Raw genomic sequence first — 22,356 nt, 5'->3', positions numbered from 1 at the left:
GTTTAAGATTTTTTTAAGATAATTGTGAATTTAAAGTTTTGAATTTTTAAAAGTTTTTTTGACATATTAAATATATTTATGTATTTAAAAATACAATTTAAATAACAAAATATTATAATCTCAACAGATTATACCGAAGTTATATTTTCAATAGCCAAAGATACATATAGATTAATCGTCTTAATATCTAAATATAAATAACTAATACAACCATATAAACTAAATAGTTAATAAATGTCTATATATAAATTAAATTCACCTCATTTTATTGTATAAATTCACCCCACTATACCATGGAAGTAATCAATTTTTTATATTATTATTACTAAAATTATTCTAAACTATTTAATTAACCCATAATTAACCATGGGCTAGATTTGAGTATAAATTCACCTCATTTAACTGTATAAATTCACCCCACTATACCATGGAACTATACCATAGAAGTAATCAATTTTTATATTATTATCACTAAAAATATTCTAAACTATTTAATTAACCGGTTAATGGGTTAGATTTACTCAAAGTAGAAAAAATTTATATTAAATTCATAATTTATAGTTTAGTTAACCCATAATTAACCATTGGTTAGATTTAGTCAAAATAAGAAAATTTTATATTCAAATTCATAATTTCGTAAATTTAGTCCAAGTAAGATATTTTTATATTCAAATTCATTATTACGTTGAGAATTTTAAAATTCTCAACGTAATAATGAATTTGAATATAAAAATATCTTACTTTGACTAAATTTAATCAATGTTTAATTGATGTCGTTAACTAAATAGTTTATGAATTTGATTTTAATCACAGGAAAAGTAACACGGTGTTTACGCGGAACTTAATTGATGCCGTTAAATAAATAGTTCATGATTTTGATTGTAATCGCAGGAAAAGTAACACGGTATTTACGCGGAACTTGGCAATAAGGTCAAGGACCGTTTCTTGACCCGGCGAACTGTATAAAGTGCTGGAAATGAATTAATCAAGGGGCGTCAGTGGAAGAACACGATTCAATTTCCGTGCTCCCGATCAGATCAGAACCTGAGATTCCAAATTCACCAGCAGGCGAAGCGGAAGCGGTAGAAGGAAGAGAATCACGATGCCGAGGGGGACTCTGGAGGTGCTGCTCGTCAACGCCGAGGGGCTGCAAAACAGTGATTTCCTCTGTAATATATTATCATCCGAGCCGATCTCTTGCGTTTTAGGCGATCTGATAAATCTTTGGATTCGAATATTGCTAAAGAGACAGCTGAATTATGTGCGCTGGTGTATGTTCAGTTGGATCTTTGATTTAACTTTTCTCTAATGTGGCTGTGGTTGCAGGTAACATGGATCCCTATGTCATTATCCAGTGCCGAACTCAGCAACAGAAGAGCAGCGTTGCATCCGGTGAGTATGCATATTCCTATGGTTTTAGCCGTGTATTGAGAAGATGGCTGACTAGTCCCTGATAAATAGATCCACAATCTCTGATAAAATTCTTCAGTTCGCATAATTTTTAAGTTTGTTTATAAGTATCCAGGGTTTAAATGCTTTTCAAACAATTGAGAAAATGGTTACATCGTTCTAAGAAAGAGTTCGTGGTGAGGTCTTAGTCATGACTGAGTGTCCCTAGATTATCAGTGGGAAGAAGAAATTACACAAATCTTTTCTATATGGACGGGTATGCAGGGGAAGTAGGAAGATTTCACAAAATTTTCCCCCAAAAATATATAGAGTTAAAAATTAATAGATCGGATCTCTGAAATTGCAGGTAAAGGTAGCAATCCCGAGTGGAATCAGCAATTTGTTTTCACTGTAGCCGACGGGGTTACTGAACTCACCCTGAAAATAATGGACAGCGATAGTGGAAACGCGGATGACTTCGTTGGGGAAGCAAGGTGCAGATGAGTCTCCAGCATTATGATCTGAGTCATTTTTTTGCAGATCCTGCAGTCTTTCATCGTTTTTTAATATTTCTGTTTTCTGATCATATATCTTTATATTTCTGATGGTGGTGCACAGCATTCCACTGGAGGGAGTATTCATGGAAGGAAGCCTACCCCCGACTTCCTACAATGTTGTCCTTCCAGACCAGACCTACTGTGGGGAGATAAAAGTTGGCCTCACATTCACTATTAAGGTAGATTCTATATATGCAGAGGCTCTTTATATCAGAAACGTTTTTTTGAATGGTAATAGGATGGATTCATATTAGCTCTGGATATTGACCAATCACTGTAAATTTCATTTTCAATTTTTTTTTAACAGATGTAAGAAGATAATTTCAATAAACTTATTCTTTTTTAGATTTTTTAAAGTTAAATATTTTTTCTAGAATATAATGGATGCAGGGATATAATGGATCCATGAATACTGTAGATTTTGGGAACATTCCGGATACATGAATATTATAGAATTTGAGAATCTTAGGTAGCAATACAAAGTTTAAACTTTAAAATTAATTTTTTTTCTAGAATTTAATGGATCCATGAATATAGTAGATTTTGGGAATATTCAGGATCCATGTATATTGTAGAATTTAGTAATTTTAGAGAGATTACAAATAAGATTAAGGTGAAACAGGTCAAACAAATTGACCCGACAGATTCTATCATATTCTCAAATTCTAAAATATTTCCAAAATTTAAAATCAAATTAATTTCCATTCCATAACCCTAACAACATGTAGTTGTGTTTTTTCATATAAATTCTCATCAAATTTATTTCAATTCTATGAACTTATATGTTTTTTCATATTATGGTGATTGGAAATTGCAGGAAGAAGAAGATTGTTGTGAGGAAGCAGCGACAGAGGAGGTCGGAGGGTGGAAAGAAAGCTCCTACTGACCATTCCTTTCCATTGTTATGTTCAGTAGGTCACATAACATAGAAAACCTTCAAAGAAATCGAATGTACTGTCGCATCAAACACAAGAAATTCTGAAATAATGTTTATTGGGAGTATATCATTCTGAAATAATGTTTATTGGGAGTATATCTGCATCTTTCCTCGATTATGACTCTCTTTTGGTGTAATTATGAGATAATGTTTATTTGGAGTGTATCCACATCGTTCCTGGACTATGGCTCTTTTTGTGTGGTTTAATGTTTATCTTTTCTACCAATCATTGAAACTCTTCATAGAAACGTTGTGATTTCTCTAGAGACTATACATAAAAACGAAATATTGGCTTGAAACTGGTTTGTGCCATATGACAGAAAATGAAAAACTTGTTTTGTAGCTCTACATTTTTAATGGTGATAAAATTTTGATAGCAATTGGGTTGTAATAATGAACGGAGTGGAAAACCCAATGGGGTATCGATCGTCTAAAGGAATCGTTTGGGCACCGTTTTCCTTCGATTTCTTCTTTTAGCACGTAGTTTAATTATTAATTATTATTTTTTTCTTCTTTTAGTGAGTAGTTTAATTATTAATTTTTAATGTTTAATTATTAATTTTTTGAGTTTTATTGGTGTATTTTTAATTTTGATGGGGTAAGTTTGAGTTTTGTAATTTATATAATTTATGTGTTTTATAAATTTTCAAGAGTGTTAAATTTATTTATATATTTAATTTTTATTTTTATTTTTTTTAATAATAAAAATATGTGTTTTATAAATTTTCAAGAGTGTTAAATTTATTTATATATTTAATTTTTATTTTTATTTTTTTTAATAATAAAAATTTACTACACAAAAATATTTTGATCATCAATTCTATACATTTTAGATTTCAATTTTTTATCATTTCAATATAACATAGTTTTTGGTATTCTTTATAAAAATATATATAATTTATACGTAATAAACTATTTGGTTTTATTGGTATAAGAGAGAAGTAGCGCTTTGTATTGTAAAATTAATAACAATGAATATATTTTTAAACTAACTCTCAGCTGAGTCACTCCACATTTTAGGTTTCAAATTTTTATCATTTCATTATAACATAGATTTTTTATTTTTTGACATTTTTGAGCCGAGAGGCTCATTCTAGAGCCCAGTATGATGTGTAACACTCCGTCCGTTATCAAAGTTTAAATTTTGCTCATGCCTGCCCAAACAAAAACTTAAAAAAAATTAAATAACTATACAAAATATTTAAATAATGCCAGTTCATAAAAAAAATTGCACGTGAAGAAAATGGATGTTTTTGGGCTCATGTTAGATTTGTATTTAAGATGGATCTATGCTGGTTTATAAAAAGATATATAATGAATAACAATTAATTTTTTGTCTACTAGAGTAATCGATAGCTAAGTTGGTTTGAACCTCGAATCGTATGGTACATAATAGTCTATTTTATTTTATTTATTTATTTATTTTATTTTATTTTATTTTTATTTTTTATTTTTTATTGTTAGGATATTCCGACACATAGGAAATAGTTAAGTATAACTTGGTCTAGTATAGAGTTAGGTAAAGTGTGTTTCTTTACTATGTACATTTTGTAACTTACAATCCGACGGTCACGATATGTAGTGATCCAACGATTCATTCTCTTCTCGGTATTACGGACACTTGATCCGTGGCTTAACACCCGATTGGTCCATGATCTCTATTTAAAGAGCATGAGGGTCATTTGTAGGTTAACCGTCCATGAGAAAAGCTTATGTAAATTTTCATTATTTTATTAATAAATTGCCTGAAGTGGCCGCGTTGGCTCAGGCCGTGGACTATTTCCCTCTTTGAGGGTTTTAACCACGTCAAAAGTACTGGTGTGTTGATCTGTGATCTGTTTGTGAGCGGTGTCCTTTGGTGTTCTGTCTGAGGAACTTACCCTGTAAATTCCTACATGGTATCAGAGCTATTTGAGGGCCGCGTCCGTTGGTGATCCAAATCTGAAGCCGGTAGAACTGCATCTGACTGCCGTTTCCTAGATCTACTGTTTCTGACTACTTTCGGGCCGAGAGGATCTATTGTGTTGGGAGCATCTGTTCCAGTGAGGAACCCCTTTTGTTTCATGCGAGGCTTCCGGTAGCCCTAGCTACGTCATTTTTAAGATCTGGAGGGAAAAAGAGCTTTCTCAAAACAAGCACGCAACCCAAAGCTTCAACCCCCTGTTATAGACATTTTTGGGCACTGCAACCCCAAGCATAAATGTCCATAAACTAAGGGCTCCTAAGTCCCTAAAAGTGTTTTTCCAACCCCTAAAAGAACAAGGTCAACTGATTACAGCTTCTCCCAGAAGTTCTCCATGAAAAACTGCTCAGAACTGGTCAAAACTAGACCATTTCACCTGCTCCATAGGCAAAGTGCGTTGCATCTCACCTAAATATACACAGTAGGTGCGTTGCATTTCAAAAAGCCCTTCTATGGGGTGCGATGGGCGAGAATGGACAAATGGCAGTGTCAATTCGCGAGGTGGAGAAGCATGGAATCTTCCAGAAACTTCTCATGTGACACTTGCCTCTCTGAATTCGACCAAGGATGAGTAAGAGATCATCAGTCTCCAAGTGGAAGCAAGAACTATCAGAGGGAAGACACTAATCAAATCTCAAAAGCTGACTCACCTCCCTTGCAGACATCTATATATGGATCCCTCATCCCAGAGATCCAGGGGGCTGGAATTTTGCATCTTGTAAGGAATTGCTGTTGGTTTCTTGAGGCAACATCATAGTGTTGGGTGATCTAAGCTTTTCATGAGGTGAAGAAGGGCTCACTTGCTGAGAGGATGATGCTGGGTCAGAACGATTGGTTGTAACTCTCTTGGCTCTTTTTTGATTATCAATAAAACTATTCAAATTTTCCTCCATACTCTTGTGCGATTTATGTTTTATGCATTTGTATGGTCAATTTACATCTGATCCTAGATTGTTTATGATAATAGATCCATGTTCTCGTATAATGTTATGCTGCTTTGATTCTACAGGTACTCTGTGAAGCTAGGTATACAAGAAAGCAAGTAGCAAAGGACTATCAGAAGAGAGAGGAATCGAGCAAGGAACCAAGCGCAAGACAGAGTTTGGTCTCCTTTATTCTTCTATCATCTATCTTTCATAAAGGAAAATGAAAGTAGTTTTACTTTGTTTGTTTCTAAGCTAGCTACCGGCCTTAGTGGGATTAGCAGTTCTGCATAGACACTTTTCCCTGTAACAAAATGGCGACTCCACTAGGGAGCGAATAGATTGATTGTTTATCTACATTTGTTTACTTTATAAACTTACAGACGGAGCCTGAAGTCAAGCCAGCTAGCCTTCGAACTGCATTTGCTATGCAAGTGCAAAGTAGATCAACGCTGCTTCAGTCAATCTCCGGGTTTTGTTTATGAATTAAACAATTGATTTACAAGCTTTCTAATTGCCCTCGTGGTGGCTCTAGTAACCTCCTTAGATCTACCCCTGTGATTGATTTACTGATTACCACTTGCTCGGCCAAAATCCCTGAACTGAACTGCAAACTGTGACCGGAACCCAATCAAAGTCTCGTCCCTGGTCCAACGCACTGTCTGTTCTGTGAATCTCAAATTCAGCGCACTTCCTGAGTGTAGTAGGTGCGTTGCATTTCAGTTTCACTGTGTTACAGGTGCACTGATCAGACTAGGCATTGTTCCTAAATTTTGGTTTCTGTGTTCACTCTTTTCAGATCTATTCAAGAGTTTTGCTGCCTGTAGTAAGTACACCTTTGTTTGAAACGCCTTTCCTTGCTGTTATTCCGCCTCCATTGTGCAAAGAACTGTAATTGTTTTTATGTATTTTTTGAGTCATTTTCAGTTCTCCTTTACAAAGAAGTAACGTAATTGTACTGTCGTTTCTTGATTTGAAAGTGTCGCAAGTGTCGTTTTCAGTCATAGAAGAGAATCTGATTGTTCTTGATAGTCGATTACCTTGTTACTATTGTATTCGATCTGAATTAGTAGTTTTTTTAGTGTCGAAAGCAAGTTTTCATTTCCAAATCGCAAAGTGTTGTCATCGTCTTCATTTTGATTTTGAAAAGAAACTTGTTAGTAATTGTCGCTTTGAAAAATAATTCAGATTTGCGCATTAGCTTTCTTTTTATCATTCACATATTAAGAAGGCTGAAAACAAATACATGCATGTGCATTTGCATTTAGACTGTTTGATTGGTTTGATTTAGGACAGTGCATATAGTGTGTGCTCTATGCTCTTTGCTGAAAAAACACCATTTCTCTTTCCTTAGTAGCTAGGATTTTCATTACACAAAGAAGATAAAACGATTGTTTATCATCTTAGATTGCATTTTAGGAATTGTACATCTACATCACGCGGTGAACCTGAAAGGCAAATTTCTTAAGCAAGATCAACTATAAAATAAATTTAATGAATCTAACAACGCTTTGGAACCTAACGCACAACATCTAGAAGTCTAGGCTAGAGACGTATTCCGGCGTCGTAAAGCCTGGTAACTATTGTTTTCACTGTTGGTTGGGTGATTCCTCCACTTTGAGACGATAAGTGTCAGTACGGACTTGTGCTCCCACGTACCGTCGAGTATATTTTGGGAGACCACAATAGGCTTAATCCTTTATCCATAGGAAGCCGTGTCTGCCGCCCTATCGATCGCAATGCACTGAACACAACATTCAGGAAGATTGACTGCCGTACCGTAAAAAGTATTCTGCAATTTTGCGATTGGTTTGGTAATCCCTTTGTTTAGATTTCCAGAGCAGTCCCTTTCGTTCCTTTTCAGACTCCTTAACGGAAAAGGTCCATCTGAGCACTTGTCACTTCAAGCTCATTAAAAATCGAAGGCGACTAGAGTCATCTTTTGTTTTTTCTCGACTCTTAAAAATTGAAAAAACAAGTTGTGTCAAAGCATCTAAAATTCATCTAATTCGGAAACATACTTCCCCTTTATTTTTAGTTGATCGAGTAATCCACAATCGTGGAAGAAAGTCAATTGAAACCCCGTCGTTCGCGGAGGCTTACGAGTCAACCGTCTTTGTCTCCGGAATCGAAACTATTACGGACAAAGCGAACTCGTTTAACCAGTTCCAAATCTCCTGGTAAAGTTAGAACAAGTGTTCCAACACCATCAGAGACTCCGGTTACTCCAAACGTTTCTGGTATCCCTGCCTTTACAGAAGAAGTTCAGCAGCCACCGAGGGACAGTAGCTCTGATCCTAGTTTGAAGGTAAACACTTGTGTTACTAAACCAGTTTCATCTACAACCGGTTCGGAGAGTGTTATTCCCCAAACATCTGTCGCTGCAGATTCCATACCTTCTTCGGCACCAGAAATATTTTACGGACCTGACGGTCTACCTCTTCCACCTGGTCTGATTGCTATAGAAGAGATTGTGGAGGATCCTACATCTAGTACTCCATCGGAATTTGGAGTCGGGATCACTCTGTATCCTTCTTCATCAGAAATTAGTCTACTGCCATCGGAAGCTCCTGTAGAATCACTAGGTAATCTTTTGGATAGACTAGAAATGTTTGAACAACCGTCGACATCTAGGACTGTGTCGTCCGACACAGCGACGACGGAACTTCCTGCTGTCACTCCAACAATGTTCGCCGGTATACCATTTGTCCCAACTAGCTCTCAATCGCTAGAAGGGGCCCACTCAGGGGCTATTTGGACAGTATGGTCCGTCCTTGTTTGTTCATCCGGAATAGTATCCGTAAACTCTTATGTTGAGTCAAACCAAATTGATCCTTCAGGGTGTCAATTTGGGCAGTACAGTCCCCAAGGGCAAACCATTCCTTTAAGTACCGGATTACCGCCGTATGGGGGGCAGTATACCCTTTCATTGTCTCCTCTGGGAGGACAACCATACGGGAGTTCACAACAAAATTCAGGTTATGCTGGAATTACATCTAGTGGTTGGGTGCCGATACTGCCTCAACAACCAAGAGTTGTATATTCAATGCAACAATGTTTACCTATGTCAAATATACCAACTACACCAGCTATTGTGACGGTGTTGCAAGTACAAGCGCTGCCTGTTGTATGCCAACCTCAGGTTTCTGAGGTTGTAATGCAACAGCCTCTTGACCCTGCGACTCAACCACAATCACCGACTGGTGGAATGACATAGGCCCAAACATGTACAATTACCCCTCATCTTGGTCAAACAGTTAGTATCGGGCAACAACACATGGCTTCACAACCATGGATGGTGCAATACCAACAACTGCAATTCCAACAAGTATACCAAGGATCTGAGCAACAAATCTTTGCAAATAGTGGGCAGTCGTATATTCAAAACTGTCAAAATCAACCATTCTACAATGGTTATGCCCACCAACCTTACCAAAGTTACCAACATCAAATGCATTATGCTGGTATGCAAAGACCAACTGCTCAGGCGATTCCATCTTATCCTGGGTATGCTTTGCCTAACCTGAATCAACAGTTACCCTTCGTGGTGACTTTAGAGTTACCGGATCTAAATCGGTTAACAAACGATCCAATCGCTTACGCCCCTTGGTGGCCAGCGATTCCGCATAAACTTTCGTCAGATATTCCTAAATTTAATGGAAATCCGGGTGAAGATCCGTCGAATCATGTGATGACCTTTCATCTGTGGTGTTCATCAAACACCCTAAACGATGATTCGATAAGGCTTCGCCTTTTTCAGCGAACGTTAACTGGTCCAGTAGCAAAATGGTATATCGAATTGCCTAGAGCTTCATTCGATAACTTCAGCACCCTAGCCACAACCTTTTTAACCCATTTTCAGTTACCAATAAGGTACGAAATAGGAACAGATATTCTTACCAATTTCAAACAGACAACAGCCACTCACATATCTGATCATATTCATGAGTGGCGATGTCGTCGTAGAATGGTAAAAACATATGTTCCTGATCAGCTTTTAGCTGAATGGTTTATTAAGTCATTATTACCTTCTATCACAGAAGATGTGGCAAAGGGAGGAGTTGTCACTGAAGAGCAAGTTATTGCTTGTGCACAATATCTAGACTTGATCTATACTCAGTCTGGCACGCTCTACGATAAAATACCTGATGCTCCTAGACCGGAATTTTCCGTTCCTCCCCCTCCTAAATCAAACAAAGACTCTCATGCCGGTGATGGCGTGATAGGTACGACAAGCACGAAATCGACAAAGGCTACATCTAAGAAAGCCCGTAAGATTTCTGATCAAAATGCAAATGAAGAACTTCTTGCCTCGGAGGTAAATGCCGTGTCGACCGACAAGGGCAAACAACTGAAGCAACCAGGGGGCAAGAAGAAAAAGAAAGGGAGAAAAAAGAAGCAGGATGAGTCATCTCCTGAAAAACCTTCTGCAAACCCTTATGGGCAAAGGAAATCCCCTGTGGTGTGTCAGATATGTGATGAGGATCATCGAACGAGAGATTGTCCACATAAAGCTGAAGTTAAGAAACTCTTTAAGAGTTCAAAAACCTCAGCGGTATTGACTGATCCGTTTCCAAACCCAGGAACCAAACTGGTTGCTAATCAAAATGCTTCTCGATCCCAAGTGCTTATGTTGTCTATCTCAAAGCAGCAAAATGATGCTTTGACAAGGAATAAAGATTACGGGAATCCACAGCTGTTGAATAACAAGGCTAATGAACAACCTAGTAGTTCGACAACAACTTTGACCGAAGTTGTGCCACCCATCGTTCATGAACCAATGATAAAGCCGCCGAAGGGAGTAGTACACAAATCGACATTTAATCCTCGTGCCAAAGTAGCACAGAATTATAATATAGTAGAGGACCTAGCCCAATCGCCGTCCATTATGTCGACACTTGAGGTACCGCAAAATTGCCCCTCCCAAAAGCAAGCTTTATTATCAGCAATAGGTGGGATTGACCCAATGGATTCCAATCTTGTGGCCTTTGATCATAAATGATATGACCCTCAATTACCAGCTCAACTAGCTTTCCTTATTCAAGTGAAAGCCCTCAACAAAACTGTTCATCGAACAATTATTGATGAGGGGGCATCTACATGTATTATGTTGATGAGTTGTTGGAAAAATTTAGGCTCACCACCCTTGTCACGATCATCAACAATGTTAAAAGAATTTGATGGACGATCATACACTCCATAAGGGATTTTAAGTAACTTGCAAGTTGAACTAGGGGGCAAAACAGTAGAAATTGATGTTGAAGTAATTGACGGAAACCTCGATTACAACATCCTACTGGGAAGGCCCTGGATATATGCCATGGCCGCAGTTGTGCCGACCTACTTCAGGAAGACTGCATTTCCCTTTCAAGGAGGAATTACAATCGTCGACCAACAAACGTTTCTCCCCAACAGTTCACAAGTTACGGGAAGCATTCCAATGATCCATGGAAGCAATCATTCACTTCAAAATATCGGAGTAGGTCTCCTAAAATACCCTGCCTTAATGGGTACTTTTTCCCTACCGCCTCCGAGTAATCTAGCGGAAGTGGCCACAGTGGAAACCTGCAATATGAAATCTTCTATATCTAATGGGTTCAGAAGATTCCTAAACATTTTGTCAGCATGGATCATCTCCATTTTAGAAATATTGTAGCAATCAATTTTCTTGGCCTGGGGGGAAAACCCAAATCAATGCTCATCGAGTGTTTGGATAGATAGGTCTAAGGAATATGGTACCTCTTCAGATCCTTGGTCGCATGTACATTCTACAGACAAAGGAATCATTCAGTCAATGATTTTAGGGGAGGAACCATGGAAAGATTACCACCATTGTTCCCATCTCCCAGATTACAACGAAGATTATTCCAATGACCTTAATCATCCTTCAGTTTTTGATTTTCTATCAAATACTGTAAATACGATGGATTTCGAGGATGGTTCTTATCTCGTGTCGACCTCGTTAAAAAATGAAACAAGGAGTCATGAGGATAGTTCTTTTACTGTGTCAACCTCATTAAAAAATGAAACAACTCCCTTTCCAAATCAAGTCTTTGATTATGGTCTCGTAAAATCCAAGTCGAGACTTTCAAAGATCTTGGAGGTAAACCTTCATTCCAACCACCATGTTGAATGCAATGAAGCTTGGGGGGCATGCACCTCGATTTGCGTTATTATGCTGGGGGCATGCAAACTTATCACGAGCAGTGTTACTGCAGGGTTCAAGCTCGTTAAAAAATAAACCCGCCACGAGCAGTGTTACTGCAGGGTTCAAGCTCGTTAAAAAATAAACCCGCATCGAGCAGTTTTAACGCGGACTTCATGCTCGTTAAAAAATAAACATAAGCAATGAGCAAATGTTTCCCCCAGCATTTAAGCTCATTAAAAAATGAACCAATTTCCGGTAAATAACCATCGTGAATGTAGTACTTCAGCCTTTGAAGCCTTGGTCGTGTTCTCATCATCACCTCCACTTTGTATTGGCCGATCATTCACCTCCACTTGATTGTTTACCCCTTTTGAGGAACAGCTGCGAAGAGTGATTCTATTAGCCATCCTTGTAACACTGCCGTGATTGAGAAATTCCAATCCTTACCTAGAATCAGCTGCTACCCGAATTTATCACTCGTTCCTCAAAAAACGAGTCTCCTTTAAGCTCTTTTCAGCTGACTCGTAAAATATGAGAAGATTGCCGAGCCGTTGGCCTCTCCAGCTCGTTAAAGTGACCGGAAGTGCTATCCCTCCTTTAGATTTTAATCTTTTTGGACCTGAGGGATTATTACACAAAAAGATCGAGCGCTTATTTTGTTCGGCTCGTTAAAAGTACCGAAAATTCATCCCTTCTGTATTGTTTTATACTTTTTCGGACCTATGGGATTAGATGACGAAAAAGGATTTTTGGAGTTTCATTTACGTCCCTTTTCAGACTCTGTAAAATTGAAAAGGACTGAGTTATCTTTGTCGTTAAACTCGTTAAAACCTATAGCGACAAACTTGTCCATAACAGACAAGAACAAGTTTCACTATCGCTAGGCTCGTTAAAACATAGCGATGGGTTTGCCCGAAGGGCAAATTATAGAACAAGCATATGTTATCCTCCTTAAGCTTGACAAAAATAAAGAGGTACTGGTCAGCAATGATTGGGGAAAAATTGGGAAGAAAACTTGAAGAAACTTTGTTGGTAGCAAGTCACTCTTAAACATGACAATTTCACTCCGCATCCAAGTCGGGTTGGGTTGTTTCATTCACCGGTCACATCACCATGGTCACATCACACCATCCACATTTGGGGTTAATGCTACCAATCCATCATGTCAGTGTCGCCGATATGTTCAAGAGAAGTCACTCAGAGAATTCACCTGTGTCTCACCCGCTGCAATACATTTGCGCTCCATTCTTCCATGACCACCACCCTGAACCTTATATCACCAGATCGTTTTCACCTCCATTAAAATCATTTGCTCCGTTCCGTGTCATTGATGTGGGATTCATTAAGGCCCTCCTATGACGGATCGCTTCTTGTCGATATCAGCTCATTATCCAAGAAGTCGATCTAGGAACACCCATTTTAGTACTTTGAAGCTTGCATGCCTCAATGGCAAGTTTCTCACTTTCGGCGACAAGTTTACATCAATGGCCTTCGACCGAAAGATTTTGCGTGGTGTTCGACGCCAAGTCCCTTATTCACACCATGTAAATTGTACTGCAGTACCTTGAGGATCATTATCATTATCGGTGATTCCTCTCGCGCCTGTTAACAGCTTACATCATTGGTTGGTAATCAGGCGATGTCTTTCCATGTTCGACTCCAAAACATCTCTCACATGGATCGACTTGTACTTTGAGTGAAGATCGAACGAGATTGAAGACCCCGGATCTAGTTTCATCCATCCGGGCTGCGATATATATTCAGGAAAATAAAGACATCAAATGTACATCATTGTTGCACAGATAATCATCCAATCTAAGGGATGATGGCTCTACCAGAATCATCAGTCTACACTCAGATGATTGTCTGTCCTATGTACATGAAAATGAATTTATAAAGCTGAGCATGGGAATGCCCGCCTCAGCTAGATCATGAAAATATTATGAAGATAATGTATTGTATTGTATCTTATTACAGGTCTCCTTCCAGCTTGAAAGAACTTCAGATCCTCATGATAAAGCATTTCACCTGACATCAAAAAAGATTAACGACCTCATGCTTTAGGGGGCAACTGTTATAGACATTTTTGGGCACTGCAACCCCAAGCATAAATGTCCATAAACTAAGGGCTCCTAAGTCCCTAAAAGTGTTGTTCCAACCCCTAAAAGAACAAGGTCAACTGATTACAACTTCTCCCAGAAGTTCTCCATGAAAAACTGCTCAGAACTGGTCAAAACTGGACCATTTCACCTGCTCCATAGGCAAAGTGCGTTGCATCTCACCTAAATACACACAGTAGGTGCGTTGCATTTCAAAAATCCCTTCTATGGGGTGCGATGGGCGAGAAGAGACAAATGGCAGTGTCAATCCGCGAGGTGGAGAAGCATGGAATCTTCCAGAAACTTCTCCTGTGACACTTGCCTCTTTGAATTCGACCAGGGATGAGTAAGAGATCATCAATCTCCAAGTGGAAGCAAGAACTATCAGAGGGAGGACACTAATCAAATCTCAAAAGCTGACTCACCTCCCTTGCAGACATCTATATATGGATCCCTCATCCCAGAGATCCAGGGGGCTGGAATTTTGCATCTTGTAAGGAATTGGTGTTGGTTTCTTGAGGCAACATCATAGTGTTGGGTGATCTAAGCTTTTCATGAGGTGAAGAAGGGCTCACTTGCTGAGAGGATGATGTTGGGTCAGAATGATTGGTTGTAACTCTCTTGTCTCTTTCTTGATTATCAATAAATCTATTCAAATTTTCCTCCATACTCTTGTGTGATTTATGTTTTATGCACTTGTATGGTCAATTTACATCTGATCCTAGATTGTTTATGATAATAGATCCATGTTCTCGTATAGTGTTATGTTGCTTTGATTCTACAGGTACTCTGTGAACCTGGGTATACAAGAAAGCAAGTAGCAAAGGACTATCAGAAGAGAGAGGAATCGAGAAAGGAACCAAGCGCAAGACAGAGGTTGGTCTCCTTTATTATTCTCTCATCTATCTTTCATAAAGGAAAACGAAAGTAGTTTTACTTTGTTTGTTTCTAAGGTAGCTACCAGCCTTAGTGGGATTAGCAGTTCTGCATAGACACTTTTCCCTGTAACACCGCCCCCCCCTCTCTCTCTCAAACTTTTTGTATAGCTCACTTGGTCCAAAGCTAATTTATGAGAGTAGAGGTCTTGAGTTCAAGTCTCCTTTTTGTGGGGGCAGATTTTTCATTTCCGCACATTCCCGCACTTCGTCGGCATCTTCATCAAATTTTCTTCAAAAAGCCATAACTTCTTCATCCAGAAACCGTTTTCAGAACCGTTTTTTTTTTAAACAGCCTAATTTTTCGAGATCTTTCCATTGGAACACTTATTTTCAGCATCTATAGCTTCAGTTTCTGTTAAAATGGAAAGTCCATGCCAAGTTCTTCTTGACAACACCAACTTTTTCCAATGGTGGTCCTACATTGTGGATTTACTTAGAAGTAAAGGTCTCTACAGAATAGCCTCAGGCCAAGAAACCAAACCGAAAGATGAAGATAAGGCAGTTAAATGGGAAAATAGGCAAGATCAAGCACGTGGGTTGATAGGGATGTCTATTTCTCCAGATCTTAGATTCCATATTGCAGAACTTGATACTCCTGATGAAGCATTGAAACAGATTACTAAAGTTTTTGGAATAAAAAATGAACTTAGAGCCCATCAACTTGAAAATGAGTTGCTTACATTGGACCCTAATAATTTTTCTTGCATTGAAGATTTTTTGTCCAAGTTCAAGACCCTTAGACTTCTCTTGGAAGGTGTTACGGTTAAGAAAGAAGATAGTAACCTTATCTATTCCATTCTTACTAAGTTGGGACCAGCCTACTTTGTGTTTGTTTCCACCTTCCATTCTACAAGAGAAGCCTTCATTTCTCAAGGACAAGACTACAAGTCCCCTTCCTTTGATTCTTTTTGTGATTCTTTAATAAGAGAACAAGAAAAAGTCTTACACCTTGGTCTTCTTAATCTTGGAAACTCTTCTAAGAAAGCGTTAGCCGCCCAGTAGCAACCAAATCCAAAGAATCCTAAGAAGTTGTATCCTAAAAGGAATGGTCCTAAACCAAACAAGGGTCCTAAGCAATTTCAGCCTCAAAATGAAAAATCATTTCAACAAAATGATAAGACGAATAAAAACAAAGGGAAGAAGACTGATAGACATTGCAACTTTTGTAATCGAGATGGCCACTTAGAATCCAAATGCTTTAAGAAGATGGAAGCCTTGGAAGCAACAATGAAAAAACATAACATCCATTTGGAGCACTCTTCAACTTCAACTTCATCTTCAGGAATGGCACTCTCTGCATGTGGTTGTCAAGCATCTCGGTCTGGCTATGCACTAAATGTATCTTCTTCTTCTCATTCTCATGAGTGGCTCATTGATTCTGGAGCTTCTTATCACATGGCCAAAAACAAAGCCATGTTTTCTTCTTTAAATGATTGTAACACCAAAAATATATATGTTGGTGATGATAGATCTCTTAGTGTTGTAGGGACTGGAACTGTTCATATAGACAATGGTAAGTTTAATGATGTATTATGTGTTCCAACCTTATCCTGCAACCTTCTATCTGTATATTAGATAACTCATTTAGGTGAAGGTAAAATCGTTGAATTTTCACCTCACGATGTTGTAATTAAGGACCTAAGAAATCCTAGACAGATTTTAGCTACTGGAATTGCTGATGATTCTACAAGGTTGTATAAGTTTCACAAATTTGGGTCATCAAATCTTCCCTCGGTATTTGTTGCTCATAATGATGAAGTGAGCAAACTTTGGCATGAGTGATTTGGTCACTTAAACTATCACTCCCTTCAGAATCTATGTAAAGAAAATATGGTGACAGGTCTTCCAATGGTATATTGCAGAGATGGTGTTTGTTCCAGATGTGTACTCAGAAAACATCATCGAGATAGTTTTGAAAAACGTGCCTCTTGGCACGCCTCAGCCCCTTTACAACTCGTGCATAGTGATTTATGTGGTCCACTTCCAGTTGTTTCATTCTCTGGCTACAAGTATTTCTTAACTTTCATTGATGATTTCTCCAGACGTACTTGGGTATACTTCTTAAAACTCAAGAGTGAAGTATTTAACATGTTCTTGGCCTTTAAGGCCTTTGTTGAAAAACAATCTGGACATCAAATTCTTAAGCTAAGATCTGATAATGGTGGAGAATATGTTAACAAAAAATTCATCAACTTTTGCACTGAGAATGGAATTCAAATGCAACATATTGTTCCATATACTCCACAACAAAATGGTGTAGCTGAAAGGAAGAATCACACCTTAAAGGAAATGGCTAATTGTATGCTTCAATCTAAAGGACTTAGTCTTAATTATTGGGCAAAAGCAATTAACTGTGCAAATTACATAATAAATCGCACTCCTACTAAGGTTTTAAAGAATATCACTCCAGAAGAAGCATGGAGCTCAATTAAACCAGATATAAGTCACTTTCGTGTTTTTGGAAGTGAAGCATGGGCCCATATTCCAGATGAGAAACATAAAGCTTTAGAACCTAAGAGTGAAAAATGTATTTTTGTTGGATATTCTGAAGATGTCAAAGGATATAGACTTATTCACTTAAGTCCAAGAATGTTATCATTAGAAGAGATGTAAAGTTTGCTGAAAATATATCGGCCTACGAGCCTAGTTCGGCGGATGTGCCACCTCTTCCTATCTCTTCTACTTTTGAAAATATTTCTTCTTCAGATGATGAAAGCGAGGATGAAAATCCTCCCCCACCTTCTCATGATCCTCCTTCAGCTCCTCAGCTTCCAAAATGGGTTCGTGCTACTCGGGATGCAGCAGGTGATCTTGCCGGTGATCCTACAGATCATCGACGTACACGTTCTCAGTTTGATAGAGCCTTTTCGTTACTGGCTCAAGCTTCAGTGAATTATGATCCTGACACCTTTGCAGAAGATTCAAGCCATCCAGATTGGGAAGCAGCTATGAATGAAGAATATCATTCATTATTGGCAAATGATACATGGGATCTTGTTCCTCTACCAAAGGGAAGAAAACTTGTTAGATGAAAATGGGTTTACAGAACCAAGTATGGACCAGATGGGAAAGTTGATAAACATAAAGCTCGTTTTGCTGCTAAGGGCTTTTCACAAGTTGAAGGCATTGACTATACTGAAACCTTCTCCCCTGCTGCCAAAATGAACTATATCCGCCTTGTTCTTTCCCTTGCTGCCTCTTTCAAATGGGAAGTCCATCAGATGGATGTTAAATCCACCTTCTTGCATGAAGAAATCTATATGGAACAACCTATTGGCTTTATACAAACAGACTCCAGCCTTGTATGTCGGCTTAAGAAATCCCTTTATGGTCTCAAGCAAGCTCCTCGGGCTTGATATGCCAAAATGGATAGCTTTCTTTTAGAATCTGGCTTTCTAGGTGTCATTCTGACAATACTGTCTACACCAAGAAAGTGGGCAAGTCTCTTATCATTCTTGTTCTTTATGTTGATGATCTTATCCTCACTGGTAGTGATCCAAACCTTATCAACCATGTGAAGTTCAGCCTTAAAAAGAAGTTTGAAATGACAGACTTAGGACACTTACATTATTTTCTTGGTCTTCAAGTCTTGCAATCCAAGGAAGGTATTTCCCTTTCCCAGTCCAAGTATGCCTGTGATATTCTACGCCATTTTCACATGGAAGACTGTAAGCCAACCCCTTCTCCCTTTCAGTTTGGAGTCAAACTTTCAGTCACTTGTACTTCTCCTGAAGTTGATGCTACCTTATACCGTCAACTTGTAGGAAAACTTTTGTATCTAACCCATACTCGTCCTGACCTTTCCTTTGCTGTTGGCCTTGTTGCTTGGTTTATGCAAAACCCACGTGAAAGGCATTGAAAAGTAGCTAAAAGAATACTTTGTTATGTTCGAGGTATAGTTCAGTTTGGGATTCATTACAGTGCCGAAGCATCTCCTCTATTGGTTGGTTTCACTGATTTCGATTGGGCTGGTGACCCTAATGATCAGAAGTCTACTGCAGGTTATGTGTTCACTCTTGGTTCAGGACCTATTACATGGGATTGCAAGAAACAAGGTGTCATTTCTCTTTCTTCAGCAGAAGCAGAGTATCGTGGTGCCGTAGAAGCTAGTAAGGAAGCCTTGTGGCTTCGTCAGATCGTGTCAGAGTTTGGCTTTCAGCAACAACATCCGACTACACTTTGGTGTGATAATCAAAGTGCCATTCAACTATTCAAAGATCCAGTCCAACATCAGCGCAGCAAACACATTGAACTGCACATGCACTTCATCAGAAAGCTCATTCACGACCATGTTCTTGAAGTGAAATATTGTTCAACAGATGATCAAGTTGCAGACATCTTTACAAAGGCTCTCACAGAGGCGAAGTTTACTAAACTTCGATTTATGGTTGGAGTTCAGGAAGTTTTCACTAAGGGGGGATAGGCTCTAGTGCCTCCTTCCTTCTCCTATTGTGTCATATTTTTAAATCCTTCAATCCTATCCCAAGTTGTTCTTAAGGGGGGATGTTAGGATATTCCGACACATAGGAAATAGTTAAGTATAACTTGGTCTAGTATAGAGTTAGGTAAAGTGTGTTTCTTTACTATGTACATTTTGTAACTTACAATCCGACGGTCACAATATGTAGTGATCCAACGGTTCATTCTCTCCTCGGTATTACCGACACTTGATCCATGGCTTAACACTTGATTGGTCCATGATCTCTATTTAAAGAGCATGGAGGGTCATTTGTAGGTTAACCGTCCATGAGAGAAGCTTATGTAAATTTTCATTATTTTATTAATAAATTGACTGAAGTGGTCGCGTTGGCTCAGGCCGTGGACTATTTCCCTCTTTGAGGGTTTTAACCACGTCAAAAGTACTAGTGTATTGATCTATGATCTGTTTGTGAGCGGTGTCATTTGGGGTTCTGTCTGAGGAACTTACCCTGTAAATTCCTACATTTATTTATTTATTTCCAGTACAAAAAAAATGTTGGTATTAAAAGTGAAATAAAACCAGTGCATTTTTCAAAATATGATAAACATCAGTATCAAACATATGGAATTAGTGGTCCAGGTAGAAGGCCATCCTTTCCCACATATAGCCTCCAGATAGCAAGCTAAAGACAAAAGTTGTACAAACATATTCATCTGCCATAAAAAACTGATAAAATATATAATCCATACCAAAAAAGGAGCTAGCCAAGGATTGAAACACCTAAGTTAAAAAGCAAACATAGCAAGTGTAATTGTTCAAGATAGTAAACCCCCTCAGGGGAAGAGTAGTGAACCCGCATCATGTGAACATCCATCCACGATTATCTCGATGTGCAGACCGTCTAATGGAGCATCGATGCCGAGCTTGGACAAGGCATCGACAACAGAGTTGTGGGATCTACGAATGTGTTGAATGGAAGTCTCTCGGAAAGTGCCCATGAGGTGGCCAATGGTCCACAACCAACCCATAAGGTGGCCCATAATACTTCATTTTCAAAGCATTGAGCTATCCTTAAAGAACTAACTGTCAACCCACTATTACCAACCTAGATCCATCGTAACTTTGGATGTATCAAGGGCTGAGAGGGATCAAATCGTTTTTCATTCTAAAAGAGATTTGCATATCAAAAGATATATTTTATTTTAGTTTAACCAAGTTAAAATGTTTACATTACATTACATTAATTTTTTAATTTTTATTTTCTTTTATGTAATTTGACTTAGTCAAAATGTTAAACTTTACATTACAACATCTCTACCATATTGGATTGGAGAGGGCCTCTTGGCATAATTATTATCGCTAATAAAAAAATTACTTTTAAAATTTTAAATATCTTACTAACCATAACCATTCATATGTCATCCTCTCTTAAAATAATGTTATATGTAACTTTATTTGTTTTGTTTTGTATTTTTTTTAATATTTTTTTTATAAATGATTATTAAATAATTTCTTTATTCTACCTGAGAATAAAGAAAAAGTTACATTATGAAGATGCTAGTAAGTAGTAGATAATGCTATCGTATTGGCTGATGCACAAAATAAAATAAAAATATCTATAAAAAATTACATTTTTTTGGGCCTAAGTGTGATAAAAGTCACTTAGCTTCCCCCTTTTACCTTTCTTTTTCTCAAATTTTTTCCAAACTCCTTGGTTGGGTGCGACGATTACTATTGCTAATTGATTGCCATCTGCCTTAAGAGGGGCTTCTTCGTCTGAGTCCGAGCTCTCAAATACATGGGATATTTTTATGCCCTACGATTCCTTTTCGGTGGATGTTTCCTCTTTCTATCGCTCTCAAATACTATAATCTTTGCTGATTCAGTACCTTTCTGGCCCTGAGTCATTGTTCCTGATTGATCCCTAGCTTCTACATTTGCTTGGCCGACAGGTTGTGTGTAACAACCCAATTTCTCATCCTTATGTACACAATGTAAATACTTCTATAGATTAAAAGGCTTAGATAGAGACACAAATTTCATTGCTTGAGGTAGGATATTTGTTGAAGGAATTATTGTTTTAAATACCGGTCCTTGGTTGGCTGAGGGGATGACTTGCTTGGGATGTTCAAGGTTCCTTGTTGCAAAAATATGAACTTTTTTTGATAGTCATTAAGGCTAGGTGTTGATCTGAAATGGGGGTTTGACAACTTGTTATGCTTACAAGAACCTCCCACTCAAAGCTTGACAAATAAATGATCTAGCTTATATATGACATTTGCGGAATTAAATACTTGAAACAGGTGTATGTTATTTGTTTTTAACTGTTTAAGTGCTTTAAGTCCATTTGTTTCTGCTGATATTAAACACATATAATAGTCATATAATGCAACAAATAAACAACCACATATAACAACAAATTTAATCTAGGAGTTCACTCGAATATTGTGGGCTATGTCTCCTTGAGCTTTTGTCATCTTGACTTGGCTCTTTGGGATTATGACAAAGTTTCTTTTACAATTTCCACACTTAACTCCAAAGGTTACTGAATTGAACCAATGGGCTTAGAATACCATCTATATCCCTGTCATGCCTGCAATCACTCTGCAAACAGATCTAAGCTCCCTTAGACTTGATTCCTTCAATTAGTGCTCTAAGCTACCCTAAGCTTCTTGATGGCACTAACTCCTTCAGAATTCTTTAACTATCACTGAAAATTCATCTCCTGTCTCTAGCATATATCAAACACCAACAATAGACTGATCATATGCTCAAAATGAGCACTGCATCCCCAAACTAGGCCTTCCTCCACGGTTGGCACTAGGTTGTCTGAAACTTCCCTGTAGCATCTTGACTTTTAGAAGTCTCCAAATACTTCTGAAAATACATACAATGGATTCAGAAGGCTCATTACAGTCAGGAATAACTGTTTGTTCACTGAGAACGAGTACTGGTAGCTCCCACAACTGCCTCCAACCCCTG

General features: G+C 38.1%; 1 protein-coding gene across 1 annotated transcript; it reads left to right on the top strand.

Moving 5' to 3' along the window:
* The first annotated feature begins 922 nt into the window (after positions 1-922).
* On the top strand, positions 923-3,001 carry LOC149150641 (elicitor-responsive protein 3-like). The gene is made up of 5 exons (XM_089439059.1): positions 923-1,169; positions 1,327-1,392; positions 1,757-1,883; positions 2,008-2,125; positions 2,764-3,001. The coding sequence occupies exons 1-5, from the start codon at positions 1,103-1,105 to the stop codon at positions 2,830-2,832; spliced, it is 447 nt and encodes a 148-aa protein (XP_089295185.1). The 5' UTR covers positions 923-1,102; the 3' UTR covers positions 2,833-3,001.
* Positions 3,002-22,356: the final 19,355 nt, after the last annotated feature.

This window comes from Pinus tabuliformis, chromosome 9 (assembly GCF_031772625.1).
Source record: "Pinus tabuliformis cultivar Carrire ecotype Pingquan chromosome 9, CPIR1, whole genome shotgun sequence".
NCBI classification, from domain to species: domain Eukaryota; kingdom Viridiplantae; phylum Streptophyta; class Pinopsida; order Pinales; family Pinaceae; genus Pinus; species Pinus tabuliformis.
Note: the sequence above shows the minus strand (reverse complement) of the source record. Positions and strands in the feature narration are given on the sequence as shown.